The sequence below is a fragment of the Mobula hypostoma genome, chromosome 6 (genome assembly GCF_963921235.1).
Source record: "Mobula hypostoma chromosome 6, sMobHyp1.1, whole genome shotgun sequence".
Lineage (NCBI taxonomy): Eukaryota > Metazoa > Chordata > Chondrichthyes > Myliobatiformes > Myliobatidae > Mobula > Mobula hypostoma.
Genome location: NC_086102.1, coordinates 37,140,828 through 37,156,568, shown reverse-complemented (window position 1 = coordinate 37,156,568; position 15,741 = coordinate 37,140,828). Strand labels below are relative to the sequence as shown.

Sequence of the window (15,741 nt, the reverse complement as noted above, 5' to 3'; positions counted from 1 at the left end):
TCATAAAATGATTGTAAAATAATTTATTTAATGATTCTGGTGTGTGCTCTCTCACCCATTTATTGAAATTGTCTTCATCTGCTGAGCAGTTCTCTTTGTCACTCTGTAGTTTCTTTATTATTATACAGTAACCGATACCTAGTTTACTTCTCACCTGTGTGCATTTTCCATTGCCGCAACCTCTGCCAAGGCAGCTAAACTGAAGAATGCTGGGATAGCTGATGTAGTTTGCACTTCTGGTGAAATACTGCAAGCCTGTTCATTTTCTGAGCTACCATAGTTGACTCCACTAGTCAAACCATCTGTCTTTACTGGCTGCTTTTTCTTCTCCTGTTTACATAACATCTTCTCCTTTGTTAGGTCTGCAGAAATTGAAAAGCAATTTTAAGATATGTTACGTACTTTTCCTTTTCAACATTACAAGTGAATTATTTTCCACAACGGATTAAGCCTCTGCCAGTTGTGCTGTGGTGTTAATGATGTTAGCAGATACATGTACACAGACTGGATGATTAGATCTGTCCATTACCTTTCCCTGGAGCTACATGCTTACTCCTCATTAATTCTTATGCATGAGAGATCAGAGACTCACTGTGATACGAACTGTTTAACATCCAAAAGATCCAACAGAATTGTTCATATTTATTAGCCAGAAGAATCTATATTTAAGGTGAAATTACACTCCCATTTTCTGCTGCTGTTTCCATGGATTCCAGGAAACTCTGCATAGGGAGTTCATCAGTGTACTTTATATAGTTTATCACATTGTACAGGGTTACAGTGATCATATTGAACTGTAATATTGAGAACATGGCCAGGTTTACTGATAAACCACTACTGCTTCACAATGTTCTCCAGGGAACAGTTGTCCCATTTACAACTCGAGACACACTACATAAATAACTCCCTCTCATTGGAACAGTTCAAGTTAGCTTGTACTCAATGATAAACTTGGTTTCTTTGCCACTAACTAAAATCTGCCATGATGTACTCACCCCCTGCAGGTGACAATCGTCCATCAGCTGTTCGGATTAGGTGTGTTATTTTTGTTTTTCTGGCCTTGCGCTTTTGGCTGCCAACGAGTGGTTCTTGTGTGACCATTAGTAGACTGCTTGGAATTGATGGTGCATGATCTTCTTTCTCCGCATGATCCTCAGAGTTTGTATCTTGTGGGAATATGGCTGAAGTAGAAGAAACAACTATGCTAAATTACAAACATCACAGCTGTAAACCTGAACTTGAATCAAGGCTTCTTCAGTAGTTTATTCAGAGACAATGTACACATATATTTAATGCCAAGTTATATCTTAATGGTTAGATCTCCCTTATTGATTTTTGTGTGGACTTCAAACAAATGGTCCACCTAAGCAGCAATTTTTACTTAGTGTCTCCATCTGAAGAAGCTATTGGATCTAAAAGGAAACCTAATTACATGTAGTAACATTACAGAGAACAGCAGAATGTTCGTCTTTATTTGAAATGAACACTTCAATAGAATCTAAATATACATGTATATTTATTATCTGACACATAGTTAAATTGTATTGCTAATCATAGTTGTATCAGAGCAAGTTCAAAATTCAATTCCAAAATCATTGTACAGAGGTCTACTCTGTTTTAAGTTTCTCTTCCTAAGTAAGGTTTCATGCTACTTAGCATTACTAGCAACACAAAGCAGTGTGACTTTTAAGAACTAATAGTAAAACAAACGCCTTGAAACAATTTCATAGCAGTAATTCATTTTAATGGATACTCCGCTGAAAGAAAGCATAATCTGTCTCAGAAATATTGTAATTAATGACCCCTGTAATATGCAGAGGTTACCAGACAATGATTATCATGGGTGTGATTACTATTTAACAGATTACAATGTCACAATATAACCTAACAGTTTCACACAGGCAGTTAAATCTGTATATGTTTTAATGTGTGGAAATGCCACTGAATTTGTTTTGTTCACATTTCTGTCTATGCACTGTCACCTGAATAAATGGACTTACAACTCTTACGCTGAACCTGGATGACACAATAAATCTGAAAGGATCAAGAGCTGCAAGCATCCTGACACTTACCTTGACACCCACACCCTATGAGAAAATGTATACAGCAATGTTAACCCCTTTTAGTACCTTTATCAGTTAAATGAAGTGTGTCCTTTTGGTGTTTAAACTTGCTGACTATTTTCTGAGGTGCAGATGATCCTAAAAAATATAAATAAAAATATAAAAAAAAGAAAATGCTGGCCTTCACCAAACTGATTTGTGATACATGGTAAATCCATAATCTATTCCAATTTATGGAAAGTCAAGATATAGGTAACCTTTAAGCTCCTTACATCAGCCTTTGTCACTTGCACTACGAGGATAATACAGCACAATATCTCTGTATATGCTGTGCTGATGACAGCATTATTAGTGTGGCTACGTATGAAATCATACAAATTTTGTCACTTTTGAATAGAGTGTTATTATTAAAGATCACATCTATTATTATTGTACGAAAATAAGCTCTGTCCATTCTAAGATCAGTTGATAGAAGGTGGTCCATGGCTACTTGTGTGAAATGTAAATGTTTAAATAGCAGCTATTGTACATATTGTAATCTCCTTTCTGCCTCGTACCTACCTACTTATTGTCAAACTACTTTGCCTTATCAATAACTCTGACTCTTAGATCCCATCGCTGAAGTACATAACTCCACACTTGACCACTTACCCTCGTACTAAATCTCAGCCTGTACTGAATGCCTCACCCCTGGATCTGAGCAATACATTTCCAAACACAAAATATGCAATATACATTTACAAAAAAGTGTAAGTTTTTTAGTACACTGATCTAACATCCATCTACAGCACACATTTCTGGGTGTATTAACATTTCTAAGCTTACACATTTAACAATATGGCAACCCCAGGAACAGAAGTGGAAGATGACAACACAGCTCCTCAAGCCTGCTTCATTATAAAACACAATGAATTGTGCTTCTCACTCTCCGAATCCCCAAAACTCCACCCACCTGAGTCTACAACACAGTGACTGACCAACCACAGCTATCTAAGGTGTAAGGTAGAGTTCAAAAGACCTTGCATAAAGAAAAGTCTCTATTTCACTCCCATCTTGATCTTTCCTCCGTCCAAAGGCAAGATCTCTAGTTCGAGGTTTCCAGCTCAATCTCCCTCAGGCAAGTTGAGCAGAGGAACAGTGGTGAAAAACATTGATAAGGAGTGGGACACAATCAACAATGGAAGAGGAGAAGAGAGACAGCAAGGAGTAGGAGTAGAGGGAATACAAGGTGCACAATTACAAAGCACAGATCTAAAGTACAGCCAAGATCAGAAGCACCAGATGAGATCATCAAAAGGTAAGGCAGAAACTGCATAAGTAATGACAAAGTAGCATTCCATCCAGCACAAAGGTTTAGCAGAATCTGAGGGAATTACGCAAGTACTAAGATAAAGTAAGTTCTACTTTAAAGAACACCGTTTGATTAATCTAGGTCAACCAAGAATTGTGTGGGCAGTGTTGGGCAATGCTCATGTCCGGGCTCACGGTTACCAGTTGATTGTACAGCAAAGTCAATACTGGCAAGAGCTAGTTCTTTTCAGAAGTACACTCAGAACCATGACCACAGTGCCATGCATGGGTCTGCTGCATAGTACTGGGTAGAAGATGATCAACAAAAGCTGTGGGGGATGAGTGGAAAGGAGAATCAATTCTCTTCCACAGATAGCATCCAGAAATGGACTGTTGCGTCCCTGATACCCGAGACAAAGCCGAGCCTGCAAACATAAATCTCAAACAACAGGAATTCTGCAGATGCTGGAAATTCAAGCAACACTCATCAAAGTTGCTGGTGAACGCAACAGGCCAGGCAGCATCTCTAGGAAGAGGTACATTCGATGTTTCAGGCCGAGACCCTTCATCAGGACTAACTGAAGGAAGAGTTAGTAAGAGATTTGAAAGTGGGAGGGGGAGGGGGAGATCCAAAATGATAGGAGAAGACAGGAGGGGGAGGGATGGAGCCAAGAGCTGGACAGGTGATTGGCAAAGGGGATATGAGAGGATCATGGGACAGGAGGCCCAGGGAGAAAGACAAGGGGGGGGGACCCAGAGGATGGGCAAGGGGTATAGTCAGAGGGACAGAGGGAGAAAAAGGAGAGTGAGAGAAAGAATGTGTGTATAAAAATAAATAACAGATGGGGTACAAGGGGGAGGTGGGGCATTAGTGGAAGTTAGAGAAGTCAATGTTCATGCCATCAGGTTGGAAGCTACCCAGACGGAATATAGGGTGTTGTTCCTCCAACCTGAGTGTGGCTTCATCTTTACGGTAGAGGAGGCCGTGGATAGACATGTCAGAATGGGAATGGGATGTGGAATTAAAATGTGTGGCCACTGGGAGATTCTGCTTTCTCTGGCGGACAGAGCGTACGTGTTCAGCAAAGCGGTCTCCCAGTCTGCGTCGGGTCTCGCCAATATATAGAAGGCTACATCGGGAGCACCGGACGCAGTATATCACCCCAGCCGACTCACAGGTGAAGTATGGCCTCACCTGGAAGGACTGTCTGGGGCCCTGAATGGTGGTAAGGGAGGAAGTGTAAGGGCATGTGTAGCACTTGTTCCGCTTACAAGGATAAGTGCCAGGAGGGAGATCAGTGGGGAGGGATGGGGGGGGAACGAATGGACAAGGGAGTCGCGTAGGGAGCAATCCCTGCGGAAAGTGGGGGGGGTGGGGAGGGAAAGATGTGCTTAGTGGTGGGATCCCGTTGGAGGTGGCGGAAGTTACGGAGAATAATATGTTGGACCCGGAGGCTGGTGGGGTGGTAGGTGAGGACCAGGGGAACCCTATTCCTAGTGGGGTGGCGGGAGGATGGAGTGAGAGCAGATGTGCGTGAAATGGAGGAGATGCGTTTGAGAGCAGAGTTGATGGTGGAGGAAGGGAAGCCCCTTTCTTTAAAAAAGGAGAACATCTCCCTTGTCCTGGAATGAAAAGCCTCATCCTGAGAGCAGATGCGGCGGAGACAGAGGAATTGCAAGAAGGGGATGGCGTTTTTGCAAGAGACAGGGTGAGAAGAGGAATAGTCCAGATAGCTGTGAGAGTCAGTAGGCTTATAGTAGACATCAGTGGATAAGCTGTCTCCAGAGATAGAGACAGAAAGATCTAGAAAGGGGAGGGAGGTGTCGGAAATGGACCAGGTAAACTTGAGGGCAGGGTGAAAGTTGGAGGCAAAGTTAATAAAGTCAATGAGCTCAGCATGCGTGCAGGAAGCAGCGCCAATGCAGTCATCGATGTAGTGAAGGAAAAGTGGGGGACAGATACCAGAATAGGTACAGAACATAGATTGTTCCACAAAGCCAACAAAAAGGCAGGCATAGCTAGGACCCATACGGGTGCCCATAGCTACACCTTTAGTTTGGAGGAAGTGGGAGGAGCCAAAGGAGAAATTATTAAGAGTAAGGACTAATTCCGCTAGACGGAGCAGAGTGGTGGTAGAGGGGAACTGATTAGGTCTGGAATCCAAAAAGAAGTGGAGAGCTTTGAGACCTTCCTGATGGGGGATGGAAGTATATAGGGACTGGACATCCATGGTGAAAATAAAGCGGTGGGGGCCAGGGAACTTAAAATCATCGAAAAGTTTAAGAGCATGAGAAGTGTCACGAACATAGGTAGGAAGGGATTGAATAAGGGGTGATAAAACCGTGTCCAGGTATGCAGAAACGAGTTCGGTGGGGCAGGAGCAAGCTGAGACAAATAGGTCTGCCAGGACAGGCAGGTTTGTGGATCTTGGGTAGGAGGTAGAAACGGGAAGTGCGAGGTGTGGGAACTATAAGGTTGGTAGCAGTGGATGGGAGATCCCCTGAGCGGATAAAGTCGGTGATGGTGTGGGAGACAATGGTCTGGTGCTCCTTAGTGGGGTCACGATCGAGGAGTAAATAAAAGGAGGTATCCGCAAGTTGTCGCTGTGCCTCGGCAAGGTAGAGGTCAGTACGCCAGACTACAACAGCACCCCCCATATCGGCGGGTTTAATAGTAAGGTTAGGATTAGTGCGGAGGGAGTGGAGAGCAGAGCGTTCGGAAGGAGTGAGGTTGGAACGGGAACAAGATGCGGTGAAGTCGAGACGGTTGATGTCCCGTCGGCAGATAGCGATAAAGAGATCCAGAGCAGGGTGTCCATGAAGAAGAGGAGGGTTGAAGACGGGAGAAGGGGTCATCGGTGGGGGTGGAAGAGTCCTTACCGAAGAAGTAGGCTCGGAGACGGAGACGGCGGAAGAAAAGTTCCGCATCGTGGCGAACACGGAACTCGCTGAGGTGTGGGCGAAGGGGGACAAAGGTGAGGCCCTTACTGAGGACAGAGCGTTCTGCCTCTGACAGTTGAAGGTCGGAGGGGATGGTAAAGACCTGGTATGAATGAGAGCTGGGATCAGAGGGGGGAGGGGGGAGGCTGGGGGTGTCGGTGGAGAGGGGAGGGTTGGGGTGAGAGGAAGATGGAGCCTCTGAGTACCCAGGAGCTGACGATGGGATCTGAGGGAGACGGGATTGCAGAGTATTGGTGGGGGAAGGGGAGACGGGAGTCACAATAGCAGCACATAAAGACCCGGCCTGGAGCTCAAGGCTGGAGTTGCAGTTGGTGGTTGTGCTATCGCTTTGAATGTGTCCATGGTTGTTGCTGGAGTCCGGGTTTTGAATATGCCCTGAGGTGTTGGAGCCGGCGAGATCAATGGCAGAGGCAATCTGAAGTTCATGCCTGCTAGTTTCAGGGCCAGCAGGCTCTGGGGTCCGCAGATGTAGGATCTTGCGATCTTTGCCTAACATGACACAGTCAAAAAAAATGGCGATTGCAGGCATGGATCCGACGGAGGATGAAATAATGGGTAGGACCATTACAGATGGCGAAGAAAGTGTCCCGAAGGTGTGGAAGGGTCTGGGATAGGGACACCAAATACCTCCTCATGGCAGAGAGGGTCACCTTCAGAGCTTGACGGGAGAAGCGACGAGAGGCAGAGTCAATAAAATGATAAAACATCAATAAAACATAAATTTCACTTCATTCAATTTAACACTCTCACCTCTTGTAAAAGGGAAAGAGATGAAAGCTCACATTAAGGAGCAGTTTGTCTATCACAGTGAGGTTTGTGGCCAACCTTGCTGTGGCAGAAATGATAGCACTGATTAGCCCTGTTGGTAGTAGCATTATAGATTTCAAGTGAACACTCACAATGCGCTGGAGGAACTCAGCAGGTCAGTCAGCATCAGTTGATAAGATTAGTCGACGTTTCGGGCCTAAACCCTTTGTCAGGACTGAAGGAAGAACTTTGGGGAGGGTTTGAAGAATGCTGGTAGTTGGAAAAAAACAATAATTTTAAAGACAAAGGGGTGGGGGAGGGGAAGCAGGGAGGTGATTGGCAGGAGAACAATATGAAGTAGTAGAAGGGGGCGGAATATGAGGGTGGTGATATAAAATAGGGATAGAGGAAGGGAGAGGGAGGGAATTACCGGAAGTTGGAGAATTCTATGTTCATACCAAGGGGCTGGAGACTACCTAGACGGTACATGAGGTGTTGCTTCACAAAACTCACCTAATATCACAATCAAGATATAAACTAGTAACTGGTTTGATGTTGTGGTGTTCACCGAGCCTGGCAATTAGTTATTGGTCCCTCAAAACTACCAATCTGAAATACGCATGCTTAATAATCTACCCCTCACACCAGTAACCTTTTCTGAACCCAGCAATAGCCAAAACTTAGTTCTGTAAATTCTCATATGCGGTGAGTTCTCTTAGTTTCATTATTTGCAGTGCATAACTTTTTTTAATTTTATGTATTTAAAATACAGCATGGAATTGGCCCTTCTGGCCCTTCGAGCCAGGCTGCCTGGTAACCCTCTATTTAACCGTAGCCTAATCATGGGACAATTTACAATGAGATAATAATTATTTGGGTCCTTCTTTTTCTTTTGGGGCATTAATGTAAAGTAACTGAATATGTCCATTTAAAATAAAGTACAAAATCAAAATAATGCAGATACTGCAAATTTGAAATAAAAACAATTAATGTAAATACTTGTTACGCAGGAAGCACTTGTGGAATAAGAGACAGAATTATGTTTCAGTTTGGTAGCTATCCATGAAAGATCTTCACCTTAAAAGGTTAATTATGCTTCTTTCCCCAATGTGACCGTCTGATCTGCTAATTGTTTCCCAGGGTTTCCTGCAAAGTATACAGGTACCTGAAGTGGCAATTACTATCACTGAAACCTAAAGGCAATGAACACTTAAATCACAGCCAATGTTTGGCATTTCTACTTCTGTTCATGATTTAATTATCCCTGAATATTTCATTCTTTCTGGTCCCACCTTTATCACACTTCAGTTGCTCAGTGGATCCACTCCTATTCTTCTTCTTTTTCCTTGTCATTGTTGAGTTCTTGCGGTCAAAGGTTACTGGACTGTATTGAGGAAGGCTGTTGAATTTCTTTTCAAATTCCTGCTCTAGATTCCCTAAGCTGGAATGAAAGAAACAGAACCCTTAAATCCTTGTTATAATCACAATGCTGGTCAAGTCATCAAACTTCAGTAGATTCCCCTTTAGTGAAGTTTCTTCAACTGAGATAACATTGTTTCAGATAACAATGAAGTTTTGTTGGATTCTTGATGAATATGTGGACTATTTATGTTACTCAATGCATGATCTATAATGCAGTTCAATGGTAACGTGCCCTCTCATCCCGACCACTGCTTCGTCATGGCTGATTCGTTAACAAAACTGATCAGCAAAAAAAAAGGGTGCTTTCACCAGGTTTCTGTTTGCTAAATTACATATTCTAATCATAGTTTACAGATAGTGAGTTATTAAAACTATTTATAACAACATCCAAAATATTAAAGAAATAAGTTTAAAGATGATTTTGGCAATAGTAAAACATAATAAACCATTGCAAGGTTTTTTTCTAACCCTAAGCCAAGCTCTGATAACAAAAATAAATTATAGTAGACACATTTTGACATATTCCAAATGGTACCTGACAAAAGAAAGTACTATTTGCTAAAAGCTGCATGTTAATCTTGTAGAGAAGTATCACCTAATAAGAGATACAAGTATCAGCTAGAAGCATACAAACAGATTGCTGGGGCCACAATATCATTTCTTTCAAGACCCACTGAAAATCAAGTTGCAGCAATGCTCACCTCAGAACATTTCTTAGAAATTATGTACGAATAATTGGTAGGCATAAAAATCCATTTGCTGAATGAGTGAACTACAGGTTAAATTTCTAATAGCAGTGAAGAAGAAAACGGATTTCTTACCCAAGGGCCGATTCATCTTTTTGTTTCAATTTCTTCAACTTTTTGGTTCCACTGCTTCCAACATTTGAAAATGTCCAGTCTTCCTCCTTCCAACATCCTTCATGATCAGACGATCCCCCTTTCCCTGAAGCTTTCTTGCCTGAAAGTATAAACATATATTCAATGAAGAGATGCAAATTACAGCCACATCCATAACACTAACTGATATCAACCCATTTCCCAAGTTAATCTGGTTCCTTAAGAACACCAGTGCTTATGTTCCGTGATAGATCTAGCTCAAGGCTAACATGCAAGGCTTCTTTTTGTGACCGACAGCTGAAGTACAAGGAATACGAGGTTAGAAATTCCAACTTATAAATTGGTTTGGTGTTCCACTAGCAATATGGTGTATTCAATGGAAAACACTACATCTACTCCTTTGTATTTCTGATCTAAATTTATGCAGTTTGGTCTAAGATCTGCAGTGCTCCTTAGAGCAGAAGTTCCGCCGTTATACAGCTGATGGTAATTGCCTATAACTGCAATTTCCAAGCCAGCATAGATCAAAACATGATGGACAAAATGTACCCTTATACATATGAAATTTGTTTTTTTATCTCCCAGTTACACAAGGTGAACATTAAAGCTAGTATATTCACTTCCTGCCTGATGAAGACAATATACTTAAGAAGGCACATTGTATACTACTAACTCTCCGAACATCAGCAAGTTCCAATGTGATATTCAACCAGAGTGGAATCTGACTAAACCTTATTCAGCATTTGCATACACAAGGGTGCTGATCAGTGAATAGTTATCACAAAAGACAGAGCTGCCTGTACATTTTTTTGTTCTCCACTTTCTAGCTACTGAAGGCGGATGTAATTCCTCTGTCGAGTGCCCTTGTTGAAACTAACATTTCCCTGGATGATGCATTTCAACAATAACATCATCACTTCTGAATCTTGAACAGATTCCAGGACAGAGCCTAATACACAGCACAGTTTATAAGGGCTCTGTGGAAAATCGATACACTATTTCTCACAGGGCAACCATTACTACGGAATTATTTGCAATGCTGCCATCTAGAGACAACAAACTTCAATTGTTTGGAATTTCCCTGTGCTCCAAATTAGTTATCAAATTTGTGAATGGAAGTTATTTCACTTAAGTCATTCTAACGAATTAAATTGTAATTTATATAGCTGTTTGAATAATCATATCAGGATCTAAATAATTATGAAACCAGTGGATTTTTGTCACGTTGAACTCAACAAAGAGGGAAAGAAACAGCTTCTCAGTTGGGCTGGGGTGAGAGCTGTGGGTTGGAAAGCAGAGATGGGGTGATGAAACAAGAATGTAGGATTGAGGAGAACCCCAAGGCATTCTATGCATATGCGAACAACAGAAGGATGAGAAGAATGAAGGTGGGGCCGCTAAAGGATAAAGAAGGCAACAGGTGCCTGGAAGCGGAGGAGGTTGGGGAGGTCCTAAATGAATACTTGGCTTCAGTATTCACAAGTGAAAAGGACCTTGATCAGGGTGAGGTCGAAACAGAACAGGCCTGTGTGCTGGACAATGTGGAGATTAAGGAAGAACTGTTGGACCTTCTTAAAAACATCAAGATTGATAAGTCCCCAGGGCAGGATATGATATACCCCAGGTTGCTGTGGGAAGTGAGAGAAGAGATTGCTGGAGCAGTAGCTATGATCTTTGAATCCTCTTTGGCTGCAGGGGAGGTGCCGGAGGATTGGAAAATGGCAAATGTTTAAAAAAGGTAATAGGGAGAATCCTGGGAACTATAGAGCAGTGAGTCTTACATCGGTGGTCTGCAAATTATTGGAAAGGATTCTTAAGAATAGGATCTACAAGCATAAAGAGAAGTACAATCTACTCAAGGATAGTCAACATGGCTTTGTGAAGGGAAGGTCGTGCCTCACGAGCCTAATTGAGTTTTTTTTTGAAGAGGTAACAAAAGAAATTGATGAGCGTAGGGCAGTAGATGTGGTCTACATGGATTTTAGCAAGGCATTTGACAAGGTCCCCCACGAGAGACTCATCGAGGAGGTTATGAGGCATGGGATCAGTGGAACCTTGGCTGTTTGGATAAAAAATTGGCTTACAGGAAGAAAGCAGAGGGTAGTAGTGGAAGGAAAGTATTCTGCCTAGAGGTCGGAGACTAGTGGAGTGTTGCAAGGATCTGTCCAGGGACCCCTGCTCTTTGTTATTTTTACAAATGACCTGGATGAAGAGGCGGAAGGATGGGTGAGTAAGTTTGCAGATGACACCAAGATTGGAGGAGTTGCAGATGGAGCTGTAGGTTGTTGAAGCTTATAAGAGGATATAGACAGGATGCAAAGTTGGGCAGAAAAGTGGCAGATGGAGTTCAATCCGGATAAGTGTGAGGTGACGCATTTTGGAAGGACAAACCAGAAGGCTGAGTACAGGGTTAATGGTCAGCTACTTAAGAGTGTGGATGAACAGAAGGACCTTGGGGTTCAAATCCATACATCCCTCAAGGTCGCTGCACAGGTTGATAGGATAATTAAGGAAGCCTATGGGATGCTAGGCTTCATTAATAGGGGGGTTGAGTTCAAGAGTAGAGAGGTCATGTTGCAATTCTACAAATCCCTGGTGAAACCACACTTAAAGAGTATTGTGTTCAGTTCTGGTCACCTCATTATAGGAAGGATGTGGAAGCTATGGAGAGGGTGCAGAGGAGATTTATCAGGACGTTGCCTGGATTGGAAAACAAGTCTTAAGAGGCAAGGTAAGCAGAGCTGGGACTTTTCTCTTTGGAGCGTAAAAGGATGAGAGGAGACTTGACAGAGGTCTGCAAGATTATGAGAGTCATAGATAGGGTGGATAGCCAGTACTTGTTTCCCAGGGCACAAATAGCTAACACCAGAGGGCATATGTACAAAGTTAAGGGAGTGAAGTTTAGGGGAGACATCAGGAGTCTCTCCATCACTGGAAGAATCTTTATAGCCATAGATGACTACGCAGCTTTGATTGGAGACTTTGAGGCATGAGATGAAACAAGGGTTGCTATCAGAGTCTTCAGAAGCACCACATACCTTTAAAGTGGCCTCACAGATAGATAGGGTCATAAACAGATCTTTTGGCATATTGTTTTTCATAAATCAGAGTATTGAGTACAGGAGTTGTGATGTTGGATGTTGGAATGAGCAGTTTTGGGCCCCTTATCATAGAAAGGATGTGCTGAAACTGGACAGGGTTCAAAGAAGGTTCACTAAGATAACTCCAGTATTGAATGGCTTGTCATATGAAGAGCGTTTGATGCCTCTGGGCCAGTATTCACTAGAACTTAGAAGAATAAGGGGTGACCTCATTGAAATCTATTGAATGGTGAAAGACCTTGATATAGAGGATGTGGAGGGGATATTTCTTATGGTGGGAGAGTCTAAGACCAGAGGACATAGCCTCAGAATAGAGGAGCATCCTTTTAGAACAGAGATGGGGAGGAATTTCTTTTGCCAGAGAGTCGTGAATCTGTGGAATTTGTTGCCACAGGTAGTTGTGGAGTCTTCATGCATATTTAAGGCAGAGGTTGATAGATTCTTGATTGGTCAGGGCATGAAAGGGATACGGGGAGAAGGCAGGAGATTGTGGCTGAGGGAAAAAATGGATCAGCCATGATGAAATGGCGAAGCAGACTTGATGGGCCAAATGGCTTAATTCTGCTCCAATAACTTATTGTCTTATGGTTACATTGAAGTTATTCAAGACATTGTTGAGGCCATGTATGGAGTATTGCATGCAGTTCTGGTCACCTACCTACAGGGAAGATGTCCAGTAAGATTGAAAGAGTACAGAGAAAATTTACAGCATCTATAAAATACATTCATCCCCCTTGAAAGTTTTCATGTTTTATTGTTTTACAACATTGAATCACAGTGGATTCACTTGCTTTTTTGGACACAGATCAATAAAAAAAGACACTTTTGTGTCAAAGTGAAAGCAGATCTCTACAAATTAATTCGAAATATAAAACACAAAATAATTGAATGAATAAGTATTCACCCTCTTTAATATGACACACCAAATCATCACTGGTGCAGCCAATTTTATTTTAAGAAGTCACATAATTAGTTAAATGGAGATCTGTTTTTGGAGACCTGTGGGCACTCAAAGTGCTTCCATTCATAGTAGTAAAAATACACCTGTACTTGGAAGGTCAGTTGATGAGTCAGTATCTTTGCAAATATTACACCAGGAATACAAAAGAAGACTCCAAGTAACTCCAAGAAAAGGTTATTGAAAAGCACAAGTCAGGAGATGGATACAAGAACATTTCCAAGTCACTGACTATCCCTTGGAGTACAGTTAAGTCAGTCATCAAGAAATGGAAAGAATATGGCACAGCTGTAAATCTGCCTAGAGCAAGCCGTCCTCAAAAACTGAGAGACTGTGCAAGGAGACTAGTGAGGGAGGCAACCAAGAGACCCATCACAACTTTGCCGGAGATACAAGCTTCAGTGGCTGAGATGGGAGAGACTGTGCAAACAACCACTTTTGCCCGGGTGCTTCACCAGTCACCTTTGTGAGAGTGGCAAAGAGAAAGCCACTGTTGGAAAAAACTCACATGAAATCTCGGCGAGAGTATGCCAGAGAGTATGCATGTGGGAGACTCTGAAGTCAGCTGAAAGAGGGGTCTATGGACTAATAAAAAAATCAGCTTTTCGGTCATCAGACTAAACGCTATGCTCGGCATAAGCCAAACACTGCACATCAAAAACACACCATCCTGGCCATGAAGCATGGTGGTGGCTGCATTATGCTGTGGGGATGCTTCACTGCAACAGGCCCTGGAAGGCTTGTAAAGGTAGAGGGTAAAATGAATGCAGCAAAATACAGGAAAACTTGATGCAGTCTGCTAGAGAACTGTGACTTGGGAGAAGATTTGTTTTCCAGCAAGACAATGACCCCAAGCTACACAGCAATGGCTTAAAAACAACAAAGTTAATGCCCTGGTGTGGCCAAGTCAGAGTCCAGACCTCAATCTAATTGAGAATTTGTGACTGGACTTGAAAAGTGCTGTTCACTCATGATCCCCATGCAATCTAACAGAGCTTGACCAGTTTTGTAAAGAAGATTGGGGTAAATTTGCAGTGTCCAGATGCGCAAGGCTGATAGAGATCTATCCACACAGGCTCAAAGCTGTAATTGCTGCCAAAGGTGCATCTACTAAATACTGACTTAAAGGGGATGAATACTTATGCAATTATTTTGTGTTTAATAATTGTAATAAATTTAGACAAGTTTGTAGAAATTTGTTTTCACTTTGACACAAAAGGAGTCTTTTCTGTTGACCAGTGTAAAAAAAGCCAAAGTAAATCCACTGTGATACAATGTTGTACAACAATAATACATGAAAATTTCCATGGCGGGGGGGGGGGTGAATACTTCTTATAGGCACTGCACATGGATGTTGCTGGAACTTGAGGACCAGTATTGTAGGGAAAGTTTGAATATGTTAAGAGTTTATTCTCTGCAACATAGGAGAAAGAGGGGATATTTGATAGAGATGTATAAAATTATGAGGAGTTTAGATAGTGTAACACCCTGAGAAAGGATTCACTGCAAATGTAATGGTCTTTCTGTAGAAGCAGTGTTTGGTTATGGTTAGAGATATGGGTGCTTTGGAATGTGAGCCGTCCAATGAAAGGAGTGTGTTTTCATATTTTGTGCCTGAACCGGTATGAGCTGGGTCTTTTTTTTTCAGTGGGAGATGAAGGGAAAAGACGCCGGAGAGAAGAGGGTGTAGCACTCAACCAGGAGCTGGGCCATAATTCGACAAAGCCCAGGGAGAGCGAAGGAGGATTGGCAAAGGGGAAACTGTGAGCTTCAACATGTGCACGTTAGACTGTTTCATTAAAATGGGCCCTTTTCTTTTTTTTTTGCTTTTTCTTTACTAACCCTTTTGTCAAATTAAGAATTATAAAGCTAAAGCTTTTAATTGTATTCGTGGTGCTTAATTATAATAGGGTAATAAATCACACCGCATCCACACAAACCCGAGGTTCTCGGGTTTTGCAACTCAATCTGACACGTTTGGCGGGGCCGGAGGTATGTTCCCTAGACTTATGCAGTCGATGGAACCAGAGTGTTTCAATTGGATAAAAGCAAACAGGCTTTTCCCACTAGACTGGGTGGACTACAACTGGAGGTCATAGTTTAAAGGAGAAAGGTAAATTATTTAAGGAGAACCTGCGGGGGAACTTCTTCACACAGAGGATAGTGCAAAGGTAGAACAGGCTGACAGCGGGAGTGATGGATGCGGGTTTCATTGCAGCATTTAGATTTGTTTGAGTAAGTACATGGATGGAAGGGTATTGAGGTCAATGGCCCAGGTGTGGGTCGATGTGACTAGGAAAAATGGGCTGAATGCCTGCTTCAGCGCTGTAGTGCTCTGTGACTCTACACTCTATGCTACT

At 42.4% G+C, this 15,741-nt stretch overlaps 1 protein-coding gene across 9 annotated transcripts in view; it reads right to left on the bottom strand.

Moving 5' to 3' along the window:
- LOC134347937 (HMG box transcription factor BBX) overlaps positions 1-15,741 on the bottom strand; it is a 165,677-nt gene that overhangs the window by 8,835 nt on the left and 141,101 nt on the right. For 8 of the 9 annotated variants that reach the window (XR_010018302.1, XM_063050596.1, XM_063050595.1 and 5 more), the window contains 5 exons: positions 9,305-9,443; positions 8,354-8,502; positions 2,130-2,201; positions 996-1,181; positions 155-362 (listed from right to left, as the gene is read on the bottom strand). Coding sequence is in view for 8 of the 9 variants with exons in the window: in XM_063050596.1 (XP_062906666.1) it covers positions 155-362; positions 996-1,181; positions 2,130-2,201; positions 8,354-8,502; positions 9,305-9,443 (754 nt within the window). In the remaining variant the exon portion in view is untranslated. The remainder of the gene's footprint in view (positions 1-154; positions 363-995; positions 1,182-2,129; positions 2,202-8,353; positions 8,503-9,304; positions 9,444-15,741) is intronic. The other variant, XM_063050600.1, reaches the window with a different exon arrangement.